General features: G+C 55.8%; 1 protein-coding gene across 1 annotated transcript in view; it reads left to right on the top strand.

Moving 5' to 3' along the window:
• Nucleotides 1–13,408, top strand: part of ATG4B (autophagy related 4B cysteine peptidase) — a gene marked incomplete at both ends in the record, with an annotated part of 29,540 nt that extends 16,132 nt beyond the window's left edge. Inside the window, 9 exons of the mRNA XM_080720053.1 lie at nt 12–113; nt 661–733; nt 4,237–4,316; nt 8,649–8,842; nt 9,082–9,160; nt 9,426–9,571; nt 11,821–11,877; nt 12,455–12,548; nt 13,335–13,408. Of these exons, the coding sequence (XP_080576179.1) occupies nt 12–113; nt 661–733; nt 4,237–4,316; nt 8,649–8,842; nt 9,082–9,160; nt 9,426–9,571; nt 11,821–11,877; nt 12,455–12,548; nt 13,335–13,408 (899 nt within the window). The remainder of the gene's footprint in view (nt 1–11; nt 114–660; nt 734–4,236; nt 4,317–8,648; nt 8,843–9,081; nt 9,161–9,425; nt 9,572–11,820; nt 11,878–12,454; nt 12,549–13,334) is intronic.
• Nucleotides 13,409–15,938: the final 2,530 nt, after the last annotated feature.

Genomic DNA, 15,938 nt, shown 5'->3' with positions numbered 1-15,938 from the left:
GTTTCTGGTAGACTGGCGGTGGGCGCAACGGAAGAGGCAGCCGGACAGCTACTTCAGTGTCCTCAATGCTTTCCTCGACAGGAAGGACAGCTACTACTCCATCCACCAGATAGGTGGGGACTGAGTGCGTGCTGCCAGGTGGCTGGAAGCCTGGGCTCTCCCTGGGAGCTTTTCTGGTCTTGTGGGGGTGCAGCATGAGGCCACAGGTCATTCTGGCCTCGTGACCTGCTGTGGGTGGCCCAGCACCAGCTCAGACCCCAGCCTGTGTGCATGCCTGCGGTGGCTGCTGCTCAGTGCAGTTTGTGGGAACCAGGCTGTGCCCTGAAGATTCACTCTTCTCTGTGCCGCCACTGAGGCTCAGTGCTGGGGGAAGAGCGCGTGGCGAGCAGCGGGCTTTAGCTCAGGCGGGCCCCGCCTTGCACACAGGGTCTCGCTTACAGAAGGAAATGAAAGCAGGACCTGATGGCCAAAACCTCAGGTCGCTGCGTGTCTTCTGTGCCCTCCTGCTGTCTTATGAAGGACCAGCCTTGGAAGTGCCCCTGCATCTTACTTGAGCATCCCTGTCTGGACAGTGTGTCCTGTCCAGGTCTTCCTGTGCAGTGGGTGGTGTCAAATGGCCAGGGTGGGCATTTGTCACTAACCTGGATCTGTCTCCTGCAGCTCAAATGGGAGTTGGTGAAGGCAAGTCTATAGGCCAGTGGTACGGACCCAACACCGTCGCCCAGGTCCTCAAGTATGTACGAGCCTCAGCCTCCTGCTCTGGGAAAGCATGCGTTCCCTGGCATTCCTGCTCTTATCCTCCCCTTGCCAGAGGAGATGAGAGTCCTGACTTTTGCTCACAGGCCCCAGGGGGCACTTGGAGACAACCTTGCCAAGGGGGGTGTTACTGATTCAGCAACATCTTGGCTCCTGACTGACTGTGGGGCTGGGCCTCTGCTCGTGGGCACCTGCTTCCACCTATCCTGGTGGTTCTGAGGGTCTGGAAGAGGAGACTGGTCTGGAGCCATGGCAGTCCTGGCAGCTGTCCATGTGGGAGCTGTGGCCTTGTGCCTCTGTGAGAGGCCTTGCACCTCTTCGTGCCCTGGCTTCTGGAGCTTGGTGTGTATCTCCTGTCTCCTTTCAGGGAGCTTGCCTTTGTCTCCAGCACTCTTGTTCCCTCTGGAGTAGGTCTTTCTGTGGTTTCCAGGAACTTGTCTTTTTTTTTTTTTTTTCTTTTGCCATACTGGGAATGGAACCCAGGGGAAATCTACCTCTGAGCTATACCCCAGCTACACCCAAGCCCTGATCCCCCCCGCCCCCGTTTTTTTGCAGGTCTGAGGATGGAACCCAGGGGCATTTGACCTCTGAGCTACACCCCCTGCCCTTTTTTTTATTCTTTAATTTGAAACAGGGTCTCATTAAGTTGCAAAGGGCCTCACTAAGTAGCTGAGGCTGTCAGCAAACTGTGATCCTCCGGTCTTAGCCTTCCAAATGCTGAGATTACAAGTGTGCACCACCACACCTGCCTACCCGTTATTTTGAAACAGTCTCACTGAGTTGTAAAGGGCCTAGCTAAGTAGCTGAGGCTGTCCGTGAACCTAAATCCTCCTGTCTCAGCCTCCCAAATGCTAGGATTACAAGTGTATGCCACCATGCCTGGTTGGAACTTGCCATTTCTGTTATGGACCCACAGAGTCATTTAGCTGGACTCATCCCTCCCCATGGCTGTGTGCTCTTGTGTCCCAGCATGTCTGGGGCTCTGGGCCACTGCCCTAGGTCCTGTCCATGCAGGGCTTTTTTTCTGCTGGGCTAGGGCTATTATCACCCAAGTCCGTCTCCAGTGGTGATTTTGCCCGAGCACCCATCTGGTAAGGTGCCTGCTCCACCTCCCTACCACTGTCCCTGGGAGGCCTGCCTCCTGAGTGCAGTGCCTGCCCACGTCCCCTCTTGAGGCCCATGACACTTCTGAAATGGTCCTCTTCCTCATCCCCTTCCTCCTTATGGAAGGTTGCCATCTCCACCCACCTCCCTTGCTGGGTTCCTTGGGGCCTCCTGACACTTCCTCTCCCGCCTCTGACTTCCCAGGCCAGCCACATCTCTGTTTTTTTGGCCTGCTCTCCTTGTGGCTCTCACGCATGTCCTTCAGAGCCCTTGCCTGGGCCTGCCTCTCCGGCTCGAGTGTGTGGTCTGCAGGCCAGCCACCCAGCACACCTTTTCCTGCTGCTATTCTGAGCAGCCCTGTCAAGGTCGCCAGCAGCTCAGGTCCAGAGCCTCACTCCATCCCATTGCTCGGCCTGTCGTGAGCAGGCGCTCCTGTGCCTTCTGGAGGGCTGCTCAACCCCTGCCCCCATGACACTGGCAGGGCTGCGGGCTCAGGATTGGGCCCGTGGCCACTCTTCTGTCCTCTGCACAGGGACAGCTTCCAGGGTTATAGCTTTAGAGCTGATTTGTCTCCAGATCCTGGCGGCTCACTCAGCGTCTCACCCAGAGCTCCTGGGTGTCTGTCCTTGGACAGACAGAGCCTGCCTTCTGCTGGCTGCCTGCGCAGCCTGCTTCTCCTCCTTCAGAGGGCAGTGCTACCATTCAAGCCCTTGGCCAGAGTCTGGGCACCTCCAGACTCCTTCCTGGGCACACCCATCCGAAACATGCCAGCTGTGGCCAGTGCTCCCTCCTCGCTCCCCACTCTGGTCCATGCCTGGCTCCTGCCTCCATGTTGACCTCCTTCTCTCTGCTGTCGCCAGAGCCATTTCCATGAAATAACAGCAGCCCAGCCAAGCGTGGTGGCAGACACCTGTAGACCCAGTGCTTGGGAGGCTGCGCCAGAAGATCACAGGTTCAAGGCCAGCAGTGTGTGGTAACTTGGGGAGACCCTCCTGTTTCAGAATTAAAAATAAAAAGGAAGCCGGGCGTGGTGGCGCACACTTGTAATCCCCGCGCTTGGGAGGCTGAGACAGGAGGATCGCACGGGTTCGAAGCCAGCCTAAGCTACTTAGTGAGGCTTTCAGCAACTTAGTGAGACCCTGTTTCCAAATAAAATATATTTAAAAAAAAAAAGGTTTGGGAGTATAGCCCGGAAGTAGAAAGCCTCTGGGTTCCACCCCCAGTACCACCAAAAATATAAAAAGGGCTAGGGTGTGGTAGAGTGCGAGCACACAGCCCCCCCTCCCGCCCCTCTGGAGCTGTCCAGGCCGACTGCAGTGCTGTGCCCGGCCCACCCTGGCCTTGCTCCCCACAGCTTTGCACATGCTCTGGCCCTGCTGGTGGCTGCCCCTGCCTCAGCCTTCTTGCAGGTGTGTGGGCAGCACCCCGCCCAGATGAGGCTTCATAGCACCTAGTGCCAGCCCCCAGTGGCTTCTCCCCATCCGCCCTGCATGGCTGCTTTGCCTCCTATGTGGTTCCCACCCTGCAGGTGGGCTGGAGGAGGAGGAAGCAGGCCGTTCTCCCACACCCCCGCCACCTTTCCACCCCAGTGACTCCCAGACATGGCCTCTTATTTTGTCCACAGACATCCCCAGCCCTTGTAGCCCATGCCCAGATCCTTGACCGCTGTCCCCATGCCTGGAGTAGCCCTCCTTGCTTTGCACCCTAGCCTGCCTGAGGAGTCTTTTGCCCCACCCCACAGCACTCAAGAGCAGGGTGGGTCTGACTGCTGACTCTTGCCATCGAAGTCCTTCACACCACCTTGTAGCCGCAGCTTCCCCCAGTGGTGGTCACAACTGCAGCCCACAGGCTGCCGGCTTTCCTGCGAGGGCTCCAGCTCCAGGCCTGTCCGTTCAGCCTGTTAGGTGCAGGGGCTGGACCTCTGTGCCCCCAGGGGTCTTGTGTGTGTTCTCCTCTTAAAGAGCAGCTGGGAGCTGGGCCTGGTGGCACACGCTTGTAATCCCAGCATTTGGGAGACTGAGACAGGGGGATCACAGTTTATGGCCAGCTCAGCTAGTGAGGCCCTTTGCAGCTTAGTGAGACCCTGTTTCAAAATAAAGAATAAAAAAAAAAATAGGGCTGGGGGTGTAGCTCGGAGGTAGAATGCCCCTGGGTCTATCCCCAGATCTGCAAAAACAATTAAATAAATAAAGCGCAGCTGGGTGCCCAGGAGAAGAGGGACAGGGCCCACCCTCACCTTCCTCTTCCTGTGGCGGGTGTTCCCCGACTGTGGCCCTTGGGCTCCCTCTTCTGAGAAGCCGCTCTAACACAAACTCCGTTGGTGCTGGGAAGCTGCCACATCTGGTGTATGGAATGCTAACAAGGTGCTTTCCGTAGGAAGCTTGCTGTGTTTGACACATGGAGCTCCTTGGCTGTTCACATAGCGATGGACAACACCGTGGTGATGGAGGAGATCAGTAAGTGCCCCAGGGTTCTGGAGGAGGCGGAGGAGGAGCTGTGAGGCACGCAGAGGCGTCCTGGCTGGAGAGTCGTGGGTCTCTAAGTGGTGTGGGCACTGCCATGTGGGCGGGTGCCGTGTGTGAAGTCTGGAGCCCTCTCTAGGGCTGAGTGACTGACATTTTTTGTGTCTCTCTTACAAACCATGTGTTGAAGCCAGGTGTGGTGGCACACACCTGCTCTCCAGCACATCCTGGAGTTTGAGGTCACCCTGGGCATTGTGCTGTGTTCAGCTGCACACCTGCAGGGGTCCTGGCTCTGGGCCTTTGTGTGTTTCCACGCACCATAGTGAGACACAGGAATAGCTTTTGAGCACAGGCATCGCGTGAAGGAAGCAGACCAACGTGGTGGAAGCCACCAGAATGCATGTCGAGGAAGGAGGCTGGCTCGGTGCTAGCGGCCTCCCGGGCTGTGGCCCCGGACCCTGCCCTCAACCCACAGAGCGCATGCCACCCACACTCAGCAGTACCTTTCCCAAAGACTTTCTCGAGCTGCTCCAGCCCACACGTCTTGGCATTCCGCACTAGGCTGTTGCCTTGGGTCCAGCCTGTCTAAAGGAAGAGCACATTAAGAGCTGTGGCCCAAAGCTGGGCATGGTGGTGCATGTCTGTGATCCCAGTACTTGGGAAGCTGAGATAGGATTGCAGGTTCATTGCCAATCCCAGCAACTTAGCAAGACCCGCCACAACTAAGACTCCATTTCAAAATAAAAGTAAAGTGGGGCTGGGGGCCTAGCTCAGAGGTAGAACGGCCCTGGGTCCCAGCCTCAGCCACAAAGACCAAGAAATGGCCCTAAGGATACAGGAGAAGTGAGGCCCATTTCCCTCTAGCGCACACGCACCTGTCCACGCCTAGGGTCACCTCCTGCCAGAGGACTGCCGTCTGTTTTGCTTCTCCATCCCAGGGCACGGAAGGGGCAAGGACGACTTTTCCAGAATCCATCCCTTGGGACGCTGTGGCTCTGGTGGGAGACGGGAGTGATGGGCGTGCTTGGGTTCTGGTGCCAGTCTCCTGAGGTGTCAGGTCGTTTAGTTCATGTCCCCAGGCTTGTCAGGAGGGAGTGGCTCCGATCCTGGGAGGAGCCCAGGCTGGCACTCCTTGGGAACGATGGGGGCTGCCTGGTGGTGTTCAGCGCCCAGCCAGGAGTGATGTGTTTATCAGGGCAAAACGTGCGGCTCTGGGTTTAAAAGGAGCATCAAGACATGAGTCAGGACGCTGAGGCCTGTGGCAAGGTTGGGCTTCCTCAGGTGGGCGCGCGGGATGGCTTGATTGCCTTTGGTGAAGACAGGAAGGAAGCTTCTCTCACTGGCGAGAGTCACCTTGCTAGCCAGCCTGGCTGAGAAGGTCGCAGAGCAGGGCTGGCGGAGCAGTGCCCCGGCCAGCCATGGCTCCCTCCACTCTCCCAGAGCTGGTCAGGAAGGGCAGGCAGGGAGAGCCCCCATGGGAGTCAACGGGCCAGGACTCCCACCTCCCAGTGGAGCCTGTGCCACCCTCAGTGTTAGCCTCCCCTCCTGCAGGATGTGGTGTGGAGACCCTCAAGGGGAGGGGACTGAGGAGTGCCTGCCACCCAGAGAGCATGGGGCTGGAGGGCTTGTGGCTCAGCAGGAAGGTGCTGCCCGACAGCTGAGCGCAGGGCAGAGCTCCCGGAGGCAAGCAAGTCCCCCTGAGCTATTGAGAGCTGAGGCTTTAGTTGCTGAAGACTCCGTGTGTGTGTGTGTGTGTGTGTGTGTGTGTGTGTGTGTGTGTGTGCGCGCGCGCGCGCGCATGCGTGTATTTTTTGAGTGTGGGGATACTGGGATTGAACCCAGGGGCATTCTGCCTCCAAGGCGAGGAGGCGAGGTATACTTCCCAGACTTTTTTTATTTTATATTTTGAGACAGGGTATCACTGAATTGTTGAGGCTGGCCTCCAATCTGAGATCTTCCTGTCTCAGCCTCCAAAGTACTGGAATTACATGCCCAGCTTGTTTTTTTTTTATAATCATGAATAGTTAATGTATACACATTTCTGTTGCTATTTCCACATTGCAGAAATAGAAACTTCCAAGCTGGGAATAATCCCAGTGCTTGGAAGACTGAGACAGTAGGATCACAGGTTCAAAGCCAGCTTCAGCAACTTAATGAGGCTTTCAGCAACTTAGCAAGACCCTATCTCCAAATAAAAAATAAAATAGGGTGGTGGGGGAGGGAAGGCCCCTAGGCACCACATACCCACACATGCAAAAACAGAAACATCTGTGAGCATCCAGATAACATGATAATGATCAGCTGCCTTTGCAGAAAGGGGATCACACTGACCTGGCCTCCCCTCCTGCCTGAGCACTGCTTCGGCAGTGCTAGGAGCTCTAAGGAAGAAGTCTGGTGTCGTGAGGTGGGGGAGATGTACAGACTGCTTAAGCCATGGACAAAGAAGTGGGACCCTAATTGACAAACAGTAAAAGCAGCACTGGGGGTACCCAAGCCAGAGGCCGGGTCTCCTCATACCCTAGCAGCAGACAAGCACCACGGCTGCCACCTGCCGGCGGGGTCCCAGGCCAGGCTGGTCACGGCCTGAGGGGCAGTCCGTGGGAGGGGAAAGGTCTGGTTGGCAAGGAGAGTGGGTCCCACTGAGCTTTGCCACCAGAACCGAGAGGGCAAGCCCGCAGAGAACAGTGGCAGGCACAGGCACAGGCACAGGACCAGAGTGGCACTGCCGAGAGCCTGGCCTGGTGGAGGGGCGGGCCCAGGTTCTGCTGATAGGACATACCTCATCTCAAGAAGGCAGGGAAGACTGGCAGATTCCAGACCCGGTGTTTGAAATGGTTGGGTATGTTTGGAAGTTAGAAAAGTCAAGTGTTGGGGACAGAGAGAAGCAGCAGAGCCTCGTGCCCTGGATCATGTTCCTGCCGCGCGGAGAAAATTTCAGCCCACAGAGAAGCCCAGTGAACTACAGCCACTTTCAGTTCCCTTTAGTCTAGAAAGTTCTCCCTCCTCTTTGGTCCCTCGTAGCCTTGATAGTTTTGAAGAGTGTAGGTTAGTATGACGTCGCACACCTGCATTTTCTTTCTTCAGGCACAGATTCAGATTGAGCCTTTGAGTAAACACCACCAGGTGGCACTCTGTCCTTGGCTGTCATCAGGAAGCACAGTGCTGGGTCACCTGGGGAAGGTGCCCTTTGCTGTAAAGATACCTTGTTCCCCTTGTAGTTAGAAAGTTACCTGGAGGCGACTGCCTTTTTTTGTGGGAAAGGGAGTCCAGGGCATCCTACCTCTGAGCTGTATCCCCTACCCCCATTTTATTTCTCTTTTGAAACAGGGTTATACTAAGTGTGCTGAAGTTGGTCACAACCCCATGACCCTCCTGTCCCAGCCTCCCAGACACTGGCTACCAGTTTCTGAGACCACAAGCGTGTGTTGCCACATCTGGCTACATAAGTTTTTCTTGTACTGTTTTGTGTATGTATCTTATTTTACAATATAAGTTTTTGAGAATGCATTGAAGTTTTTTTTCCCTCTATGAGTAGCAGAATTATAGGGAAAAAAAAAATCTGTTTTCCAAGGTTTTTGTTTGTTTGTTTTTGGTGGTGCTGGGGTTCCTGGAAACCCTTCTACCTCCGGACTACACTCCCAGACCTTCTATTTTATATTTTTATTTGGAAACAGGGTCCCTTAAACCAGCAAGGCTGGCTTCGAACCTGCGCGATCCTCTATCTCTGCCTCCCAAGCGCAGGGATTACAAGTGTGCGCCACCACGCCCGGCTTGTTTGGTGTTTTTGTGGTATTGGTTCAACCTCTTTTACCTCTGAGCTACACCCCAAGCCCTTTTTATTATTTTGAAACAGGGTCTGGCAGGTTGCTGAGAATCTCTAGGTTGCATAAGGCTGGTCCTGAAACTTACTATCTCCTATTTCAGCCTCTGGAGTACTGGGTTTACAGGCATGTGACACCTAGCTCGTATTTTTCAAGTTTGACTTGTATTTTAAGCACTTAATTTTTTTGCTTTTTTTTCTTTGTACTGGGGATTGGACCCAGGAGCATTCTATCCCTGAGCTGCACCCCAGCCCTGTTTTATTTTCATTTAGAAACAGGGTCTCACTAGGTTGACGAGAGCCCCACTCTTTGCTGAGGCTGTTCTTGCACTATAGTGCTTCTGTCTCCGCCTCCCAGGAACCAGGGTTTCAGGCGTGTGCCACCACGTCCGGCCAGCACTTGGCTTTTAATACCTGTTTTGTACTACACAGTGATCATGTGCTTGTTCCTGGGGAGAGCTTAAGCCTGCTTCTGCGGAGCCATGAAATGCTCTTCTTCCTGACAGGAAGGTTGTGCAGGACCAGCCCTCCCTGCGCAGGGGCTGCCGCCTTCCCCACGGAGTCTGAGCGGCACTGCAACGGGCTCCCTGCGGGAGCTGAGGCCAGTGACGGCCCAGCATGGTGGAGGCCCCTGGTGCTTCTCATTCCCTTGCGCCTGGGGCTCACGGACATCAACGAGGCCTACGTGGAAACGCTGAAGGTGGGTCCTCAGTGCTCCGACCTTGTGCTTAGCCAGTGCTGGGTGCATAGGTGAGGCAGGAGCGGTTGAGAATGGGAGAGACTGAGCGGTCCTGAGGACCCTCTGTTCTTCCTCCCAGCCTGTGCTGGGGGGCCTCGCTTCCTTCCATGTCATGTGGCCTCCACGGGGCTGGGGGCTGGCGCCTGCTGCGTGCCCACGGCCTTATGCTGTGTGCTCAGCAGCTGCCCCTCTCTCCACAGCACTGCTTCATGATGCCCCAGTCCCTGGGCGTCATTGGCGGGAAGCCCAACAGTGCCCACTACTTCATTGGCTATGTTGGTGAGTCGGGTCTGGGGTCGTGCGGGGGCTCCCAGCGGTGTAGTCTGCCGTGGGAGTGGATCGCAGGGCTCCCCTGCCACCACGAGGCCCCATGAGTGAGTGGGCCCCCGTGCTTACACACTGGCCAGCCCTTGTGGCCTCTGCCCTGGCCGCTTGGTCCCCACCCATCTCCCTCGGCCCTGCTTCCCACTGACAGTCAGTTGAGCTGTGTGGCACGGCGGTTCTGAGCGTGGCCGTCGCCTGCTCCTGTCCTCTGCTGCGCTAGGGGAGGAGCTCATCTACCTGGACCCCCACACGACGCAGCCGGCAGTGGAGCTGACCGACAGCTGCTTCGTCCCTGACGAGAGCTTCCATTGCCAGCACCCGCCCTGCAGGATGGGCATCGGGGAGCTTGACCCCTCCATCGCTGTGGTACGTCCTCTGCCCTGTGTGCAGGGCCACCCTCGCATGTGTGAGAGGGTGTGGCTGTGGGTGCGGCACATGTGCTGAGTGTGCAGTGTTGCATGTGAATGGAGTGTGCACGCGAGTGTGAGCAGGTGTGCAGAGTGGGGAGTGTTCTCGTTGTTTTAAGCTTGAGTGGTAGTATGCTAAACAAAACCAGCTTTGTGCCATTTCTTTGGTCTCTGCTGTTGTTACTAAGTGTACATGGGAGATGGTTCCCTAACAGTGAGCTTCCTCAGGCCCCTTGATTATGCAGACTTTTTGGCAATACCAGGGGATTGGACCCAAGGGTCTTGTGCCACGGCACCACTGACCTGCGTCTCCAGCTCTTTTTGTTTTCTATTTGTTTGTTTGCTTATTTTGTGATGTTGGATATTGAACCCAGGGGCATGCTACACCCCCTGCAGCCCTATTTCTCTCTCTCTCTCTTTTTTTTTTTTTTTTTGCTTGTTTTTTTCATTATTTTGCGGGTCTAGGGAGGGAAACCAGGGACATTTGACCTCTGAGTGACACCTCCTGCCCTATTTTTTTTTCTTTATTTTGAAACAGGGTCTTACTAGGTTGTGGAGGACCTCACTAAATAGCTGAGGCTGTCCATGAACCGTGATCCTCTGGTCTCAGCCTCCCGAATGCTGGGATTACAAGTGTGTGCCACCTATGCCTGGCTTTCTCTTTAATTAATTAATTAATTAATTTATTTATTTATTTGTGGGTCTGGCGATGGAACCCAGGGGCATTTGACCTCCAAGCTACACCCCCTCCCCTATTTTTTATTCTTTATTTTGAAACAGGATCTCACTGAGTTATGGAGGGCCTCCCTAAGTAGCTGAGGCTGGCTTTGAACCTGTGCGATCTTCCTATCTCAGCCTTCCAAGTGCTGGGCTCCAAATATCTTTAGAGAAAGGGTCTTGCTAAGTTGACCAGGCTAGCCTTGATCTTGTGATACTCCTGTCTTAGCTTCCTGAGTTAATGGGATTGCAGGTGTATACCTACACCTGTCTGTAGTTAGATTTTTTTTTTTTTTTTTTTTTTTGTGTGTGTGTGTGGTACTGGGGATGGAACCCAGGGGCATTCTACCATTGAGCTACACCCTCAGCCCTATTTTTTATTCTTTATTTTGAAACAGGATCTTATTGAGTTGCAAAGGGCCTTAGTAACTGAGGCTGTCTGCCAACCACGATCCTCCTGTCTCAGCCTCCTGAATGCTGGGATTACAATCGTGTGCCACCACGCCCGGCTTGTATTTTTTTTTTTTTTTTATGATATTGGGGATGGAACCCTTCTACCTCTGGGCTATGCTCCCAGACCTATTTTATATTTTATTTGGAAACAGGGTCTCTTAAGCCAGAGAGGCTGGCTTCAAACCTGTGCGATTCTTCTGTCTCTGCCTCCCAAGAGCGGGGATTACAAGCATGCGCCACCATGCCCGGCCCTGGCTTGTATTTTTGATGTATGGTTTAGTAAACCTGCCTACCTACAAAAATATATTTGATGGAGTCAGGTATGGGAGGCTGAGACAGGAAGATAGCAGGTTTGAAGCCAGTTTCAGGAACTGAGACCCTGTTTCAAAATAAAAAATCAAAAGTGCAGGGCATGGTGATGCACACTTGTAATCCCAGTACTTGGGAGGCTGAGTCAGGAGGATTTCAGTTTGTGGACAGCTTCAGTTACTTTGGCCTTCTGCAACTTAGTGAGAACTTGCTTCAAAATAAAGAATAAAACATAGGGCTGGGGTGTATCTTAGAAGTAGAATGCCCCTGGGTTCCATCTCCAGTACTGCAAAAAAAAAAAATTTTTTTTTCCTAGCAATTCTCTTCATCAGGCCTGCTTTTAAGTAGTGTGGTTGCCATGTCCCCAAAGGGCTCTTGGTAGCCTTTGGCGCTAAGGTGCTAGGACCTACCCGTTGCACATAGGCACAGGGGAAGGGCACTCTGCACTGTGCCCTGAGGAGTCGTCATAGCCTGTCTCATTCTCAGAAGGTTCAGGGAGGTTAGAGTGCACGTGATGTGACCACCCACGGGCAGAGCAGAGAGCAGAGGGCTATCTGATTCTCGGCAGCCCGAGGGCAGCCTGGGCACCGGGGCAGAGGGTCCGGTGGAGCTGGTGTGTGTCTGTCGTGAGAGCCGTGGGTGTCTGTGCTGCACGCTGGTGGAGCAGTGGGACCCCAGCTTCCGGCTCACCACACACAGTCACACTTCTCATGACCATTTTCATTTTAGGGCTTTTTCTGTAAGACCGAGGACGACTTTAATGACTGGTGCCAGCAAGTCAAAAAGGTCCGTAGCCACCCCCAGCCAGAGTCGAACTGAGCCTGCTTGGGACATGTCCCCAGCGGGGCAGTGGGGAGGAGGTGCTGCCCTGCTCGGCCTGTTGCATGGCGTTCTGTTCTGCCCCAGCTGTCCAGGTCAGATGGGGAAGGTGTCCCACAGGCCTCACGGTAGTCGTGGGTGGCCTGGCCGTTTCGTGCCTCGCCATCTCAGGTGGATGTCGCACGTTGACCTTAGGACAGGGTGTTGGCAGGGGGTGCTGGTGAGTCAGCCTGGAGCTGCTGCTCTGCTGCTGCTGGCCGCCTCTTGGGTCAGGCATGCCCGCTGGCCCAGTGGCAGGGCACCCGGCTGTGGTGCGTGTTGTGCTGGGCCTGGCCGCAGCCCGCGTCATGGAAGCACTGTCACTTTCCCCTCGTCGCAGCGGGTCCCATGTCTGTGGCTGCTGCCTCCCTCTCTGGGCTGCACGGCCCGCAGGGGTGGGCCGTGGTCCCATGTCTGTGGCCGCTGCCTCTCCCTCTGGGCTGCACGGCCCGCAGGGGTGGGCCGTGGTGGCAGGGCGCATCTAACGGCCGCATCTCACTGACAGCTGTCGCTGCTTGGTGGCGCCCTGCCCATGTTTGAGCTGGTGGAGCAGCAGCCCTCCCACCTGGCCTGCCCTGACGTCCTGAACCTGTCCCTAGGTGAGTGCTGAGGCCGACCTTCAGTGCCCCTGCTTCTGGTCATCTTGCTCTTGACACATAAGATTTGTGGGGGTCCCAGGTGCCAGTCATTGTTTCTGGCTTGTGGTAAGACCGGACTCTACTGTGGAGCGCCTCTTGACCCCTGTGCAATCTGTCGCCCCATCCTCGACCCTTGCTGGGCTGCAGCCAGAGTGGGTGCGTGCTGGCGGGCATGCTCACACGGGGTCCTCAGTTCTGTGGGAGACGGTGTGCTAGGTCTTCTGCCGGCAGGAGAGGCCAGCCTAGACCTGGTCGGCCCTCAGCTGAGGCGGGGCAGGTGTTCTCCCTCCCCTGGGCCTGCCCCGCTGGGGTCTGGCCTTGTCCTTTCTCCAGTGCCTCGGCCCCTGCCCACAGGTCTGGCCTCGCCCTTTTCCCCTTTGCTCAAATCCATCATGATGAGGCCAGGGTCTCTGCTGGATGTGGGGCTGCAGGACAGGGTTTCCCAGGCTGCCTCTCTTCCAGTGTCCACATCCCAGTCAGGAGCAGCCCGAGAGACATCTGATGAGTATATTTTTGAGTGTGTGTGGTACTAGAGATTGAACCCAGGGGCATTCTTCCTCTGAATATACCCCCAGCCCTATTTCATTTTTTTATTTTGAAACAGGGTCTCATTAAGTTAAAACAGGTCTCACTGAGTTGTTGAGACTGGCCACGAGCCTACAATCCTCCTGTCTCAGCCTCCCAAGTACTGGAATTATAGGTGTTTGCCACCATACCCAGACTGATGAGTTTTTATCTTGTTTCTAGATTCTTCTGATGTAGAGCGACTGGAAAGATTCTTTGACTCAGAAGATGAAGACTTTGAAATCTTGTCCCTTTGAAAATCCTGGGCTTGGGGGACTCTCTCCATGGGCCCTGGCTGGGGTGCCTTCTAGAACCCGGCTCTGCCTTGGGCGCACGGTGCCACTGCATTCCATCCACTCGCCTGTCCCTGCCGAGAGCTGCACACCTGTGCCACTTCCGCCCAGAGGCACTGAGGACCGCACTGTCCTGGAGGCCGTACCGCTTGGAGTCAGGCTGCCCAGCCCCGAGTGTGTGTCGGGAAGCCCAGTGCAGCCAGGTCAGGAGCACCAGAATGTTCTCCACTTGACACTGCCAGCCCCGTGTCAGCGCATCAGCTTCAGCCTTGCTTCCTCCTGGGCGCCCGGGTCTGTGGTTTATTTGGAATTAAAGCCCTGTTTGAAGCTCTTCAACACAGACACGAATCTCTGGGGCACTTCCCAGGCCGGAGTCTCGGACCCCTTCAGAGTGGCGTGTGCGGAACGATGGACACCTGTGGCCTCATGCCGCTCGCGAAGAGCAAGGCCAGCTGTTGGGCCGTGCCCACTCTGCCAGCATGGTTTGTCAAGGGCTACCTCAGTGGGGTCAGGTGGAACCCAGATGTCTGCGTGGGCACACGGCACAGGTGGCTGGGCTGCGGCCCTGGGAGGGCCTCCTGGCTTCGGCTCTTGGCCTCCTCCCAGGGTGTGGGTTACCACACACTGCCTGCTGCTGCTCTCACGCTAGCGTCCCTCAGGACAGGCCTGTGCCTACTGGTGGGCTGGGGCAGACTGCCACTGCTCTCCCTGTGTCCTGCCCTTCCGAGGGCCTCCTGGGCCAGAGTTCTGGACAGTCTGGGTGGAAGGGCGGAGTACCCTCAGCTGGTGCGTGACAGACCACTGGGCAGCGCAGCAGGCCCTGGCCCAGCATCTGCTGGGAGCCTCTTCAGCACCCATTGCAGCACCTGCACCTTTAACCTGGCACCCTGGGCCTCAGTCTGGCCTTTCCGCTCTGCTGTGTCCTAGGAAAGGAGATGCGAAAGGGTGGGAATCCTGAGGATGGCTACTGGAAGCCTCCCTCTGCCCACAGGTGGGGTTAGGACACCCCGGGCAGGGGCTCCCCAGCCCCCCAAGTGTTGGTGACATAACCTATTTCCTCCTCCTTCTCTCCTCACTCCCTCTGCCACCCTCGTTCTCTTCTCTCCGTTGGCTACAGTGGGTGGGCAGTGGGGAAGGCGGCCATGTCCATCCTCTGGGCTCTGCCTCTGGTGTCAGGCGGCCGAGGTCTCCCTGCAGATCCTGCTGCCGGTGTCCAGGGTGGCTGGCGGCGCAGCACACCCCTGCAGAAGTGGGCATGTGCTGATGGGCTTGTAGAAGAGAAGGTTGTTCATTCTTGGTAGTATAGTTTGCAATTCTTAATGGCAAATAATAAGTTTCAGTAGAAAACCACGTGTGTGTCTACTGCTTTTTCCCCTCGGGTGTAGTTGGGTGTGAGTTTGAAGCTCCTAACTTCATAGGGAGGTCTACCAGTGGGACAAGGGGAGCCTGCCTGCTTCCAGCCCAGCTCTGCAAGGCTTGACACCTGCCCTTGCTCTCGTGTAGGGTGAGGCTGAGATTGTAAACACAGGGAGCACAGTGGGGATGATGAAGGTAGCTCCTGCTTCAATGGGAGGACATTGTAGAAAGTGCCCCACGTGCAGGGATCGCCACAGGCCCTTCAGGTGAGCTGACCGGCTGGCCTAGGAGTGGACCACAGCGGGAGTGAGGCCTCGCTGGGTGACCACAACCCACCGGCCCTCTTGGTGTAGTGCCAAGGGGCAGGACAGGAAAGGGAGCCACTGCTTGGCTAGGCGAGGGCCCACGGGTGAATCATGCTTCTGGTACTGCCGCCGGCTTACTGAGGCTCTGTCACCAGAGATGGCACTCAGCCCTCAACATTGTGATGTACGGGCCGGCAGATCTACGTGGGGAAATGTGTCTTGTCCCTTCCAGAGTCTACATCCTTGAACTATAGACACTGCACCTCCTATCCTGGCCCCAAGGTGCCATAGCGAGGCCCTCACCCACCTACCCCAGGCCTCAATGCAATCCCAGTACTTGGGAGGCTGCCGCAGCGGCTCACAGCCTCAACAACTTGCGAGGCCCTCTACTACTAAGACTCTTTTCAAAGTAAAGAATTAAACAGGGTTTGGGAGTGTAGCTCAGAGGCGGAATGCCTCCCTGGATTCCATCCCTAGCACCACACACACACAAAAAGGACTCTGGGGCCTAGTGTCACTCAGATACAACTGGACCACGCCCAGGGAGGGCACACAGGAGCTCAGTAGGAGGCGTGTAGGAGGCGGGTCCAACCCACAGAAGGAACCCCCTCAAGCAGCTGGGGCGGAGGTTCAGACTCAGCCAGCTAAGTCCACAGCCAGTGTCTTGAGAACAATGAAGGCCTGGGCACCATGATGCTCGCCTGTACTAAGACGGGAGGACTGCAGGTTTGAGGCCAGCCTCAGCAATTTAGTGAGACCTTTTTTTTTTTTTTTTTCCTTGCAGTACTGGAGATTGAACCCAGGGTCTTCTACCTGAGATACAACCCGAGCCC

Source organism: Muscardinus avellanarius (genome assembly GCF_963383645.1).
Source record: "Muscardinus avellanarius genome assembly, chromosome: 2".
Lineage (NCBI taxonomy): Eukaryota > Metazoa > Chordata > Mammalia > Rodentia > Gliridae > Muscardinus > Muscardinus avellanarius.
This window is presented reverse-complemented; position numbering and strand designations above follow the sequence as displayed.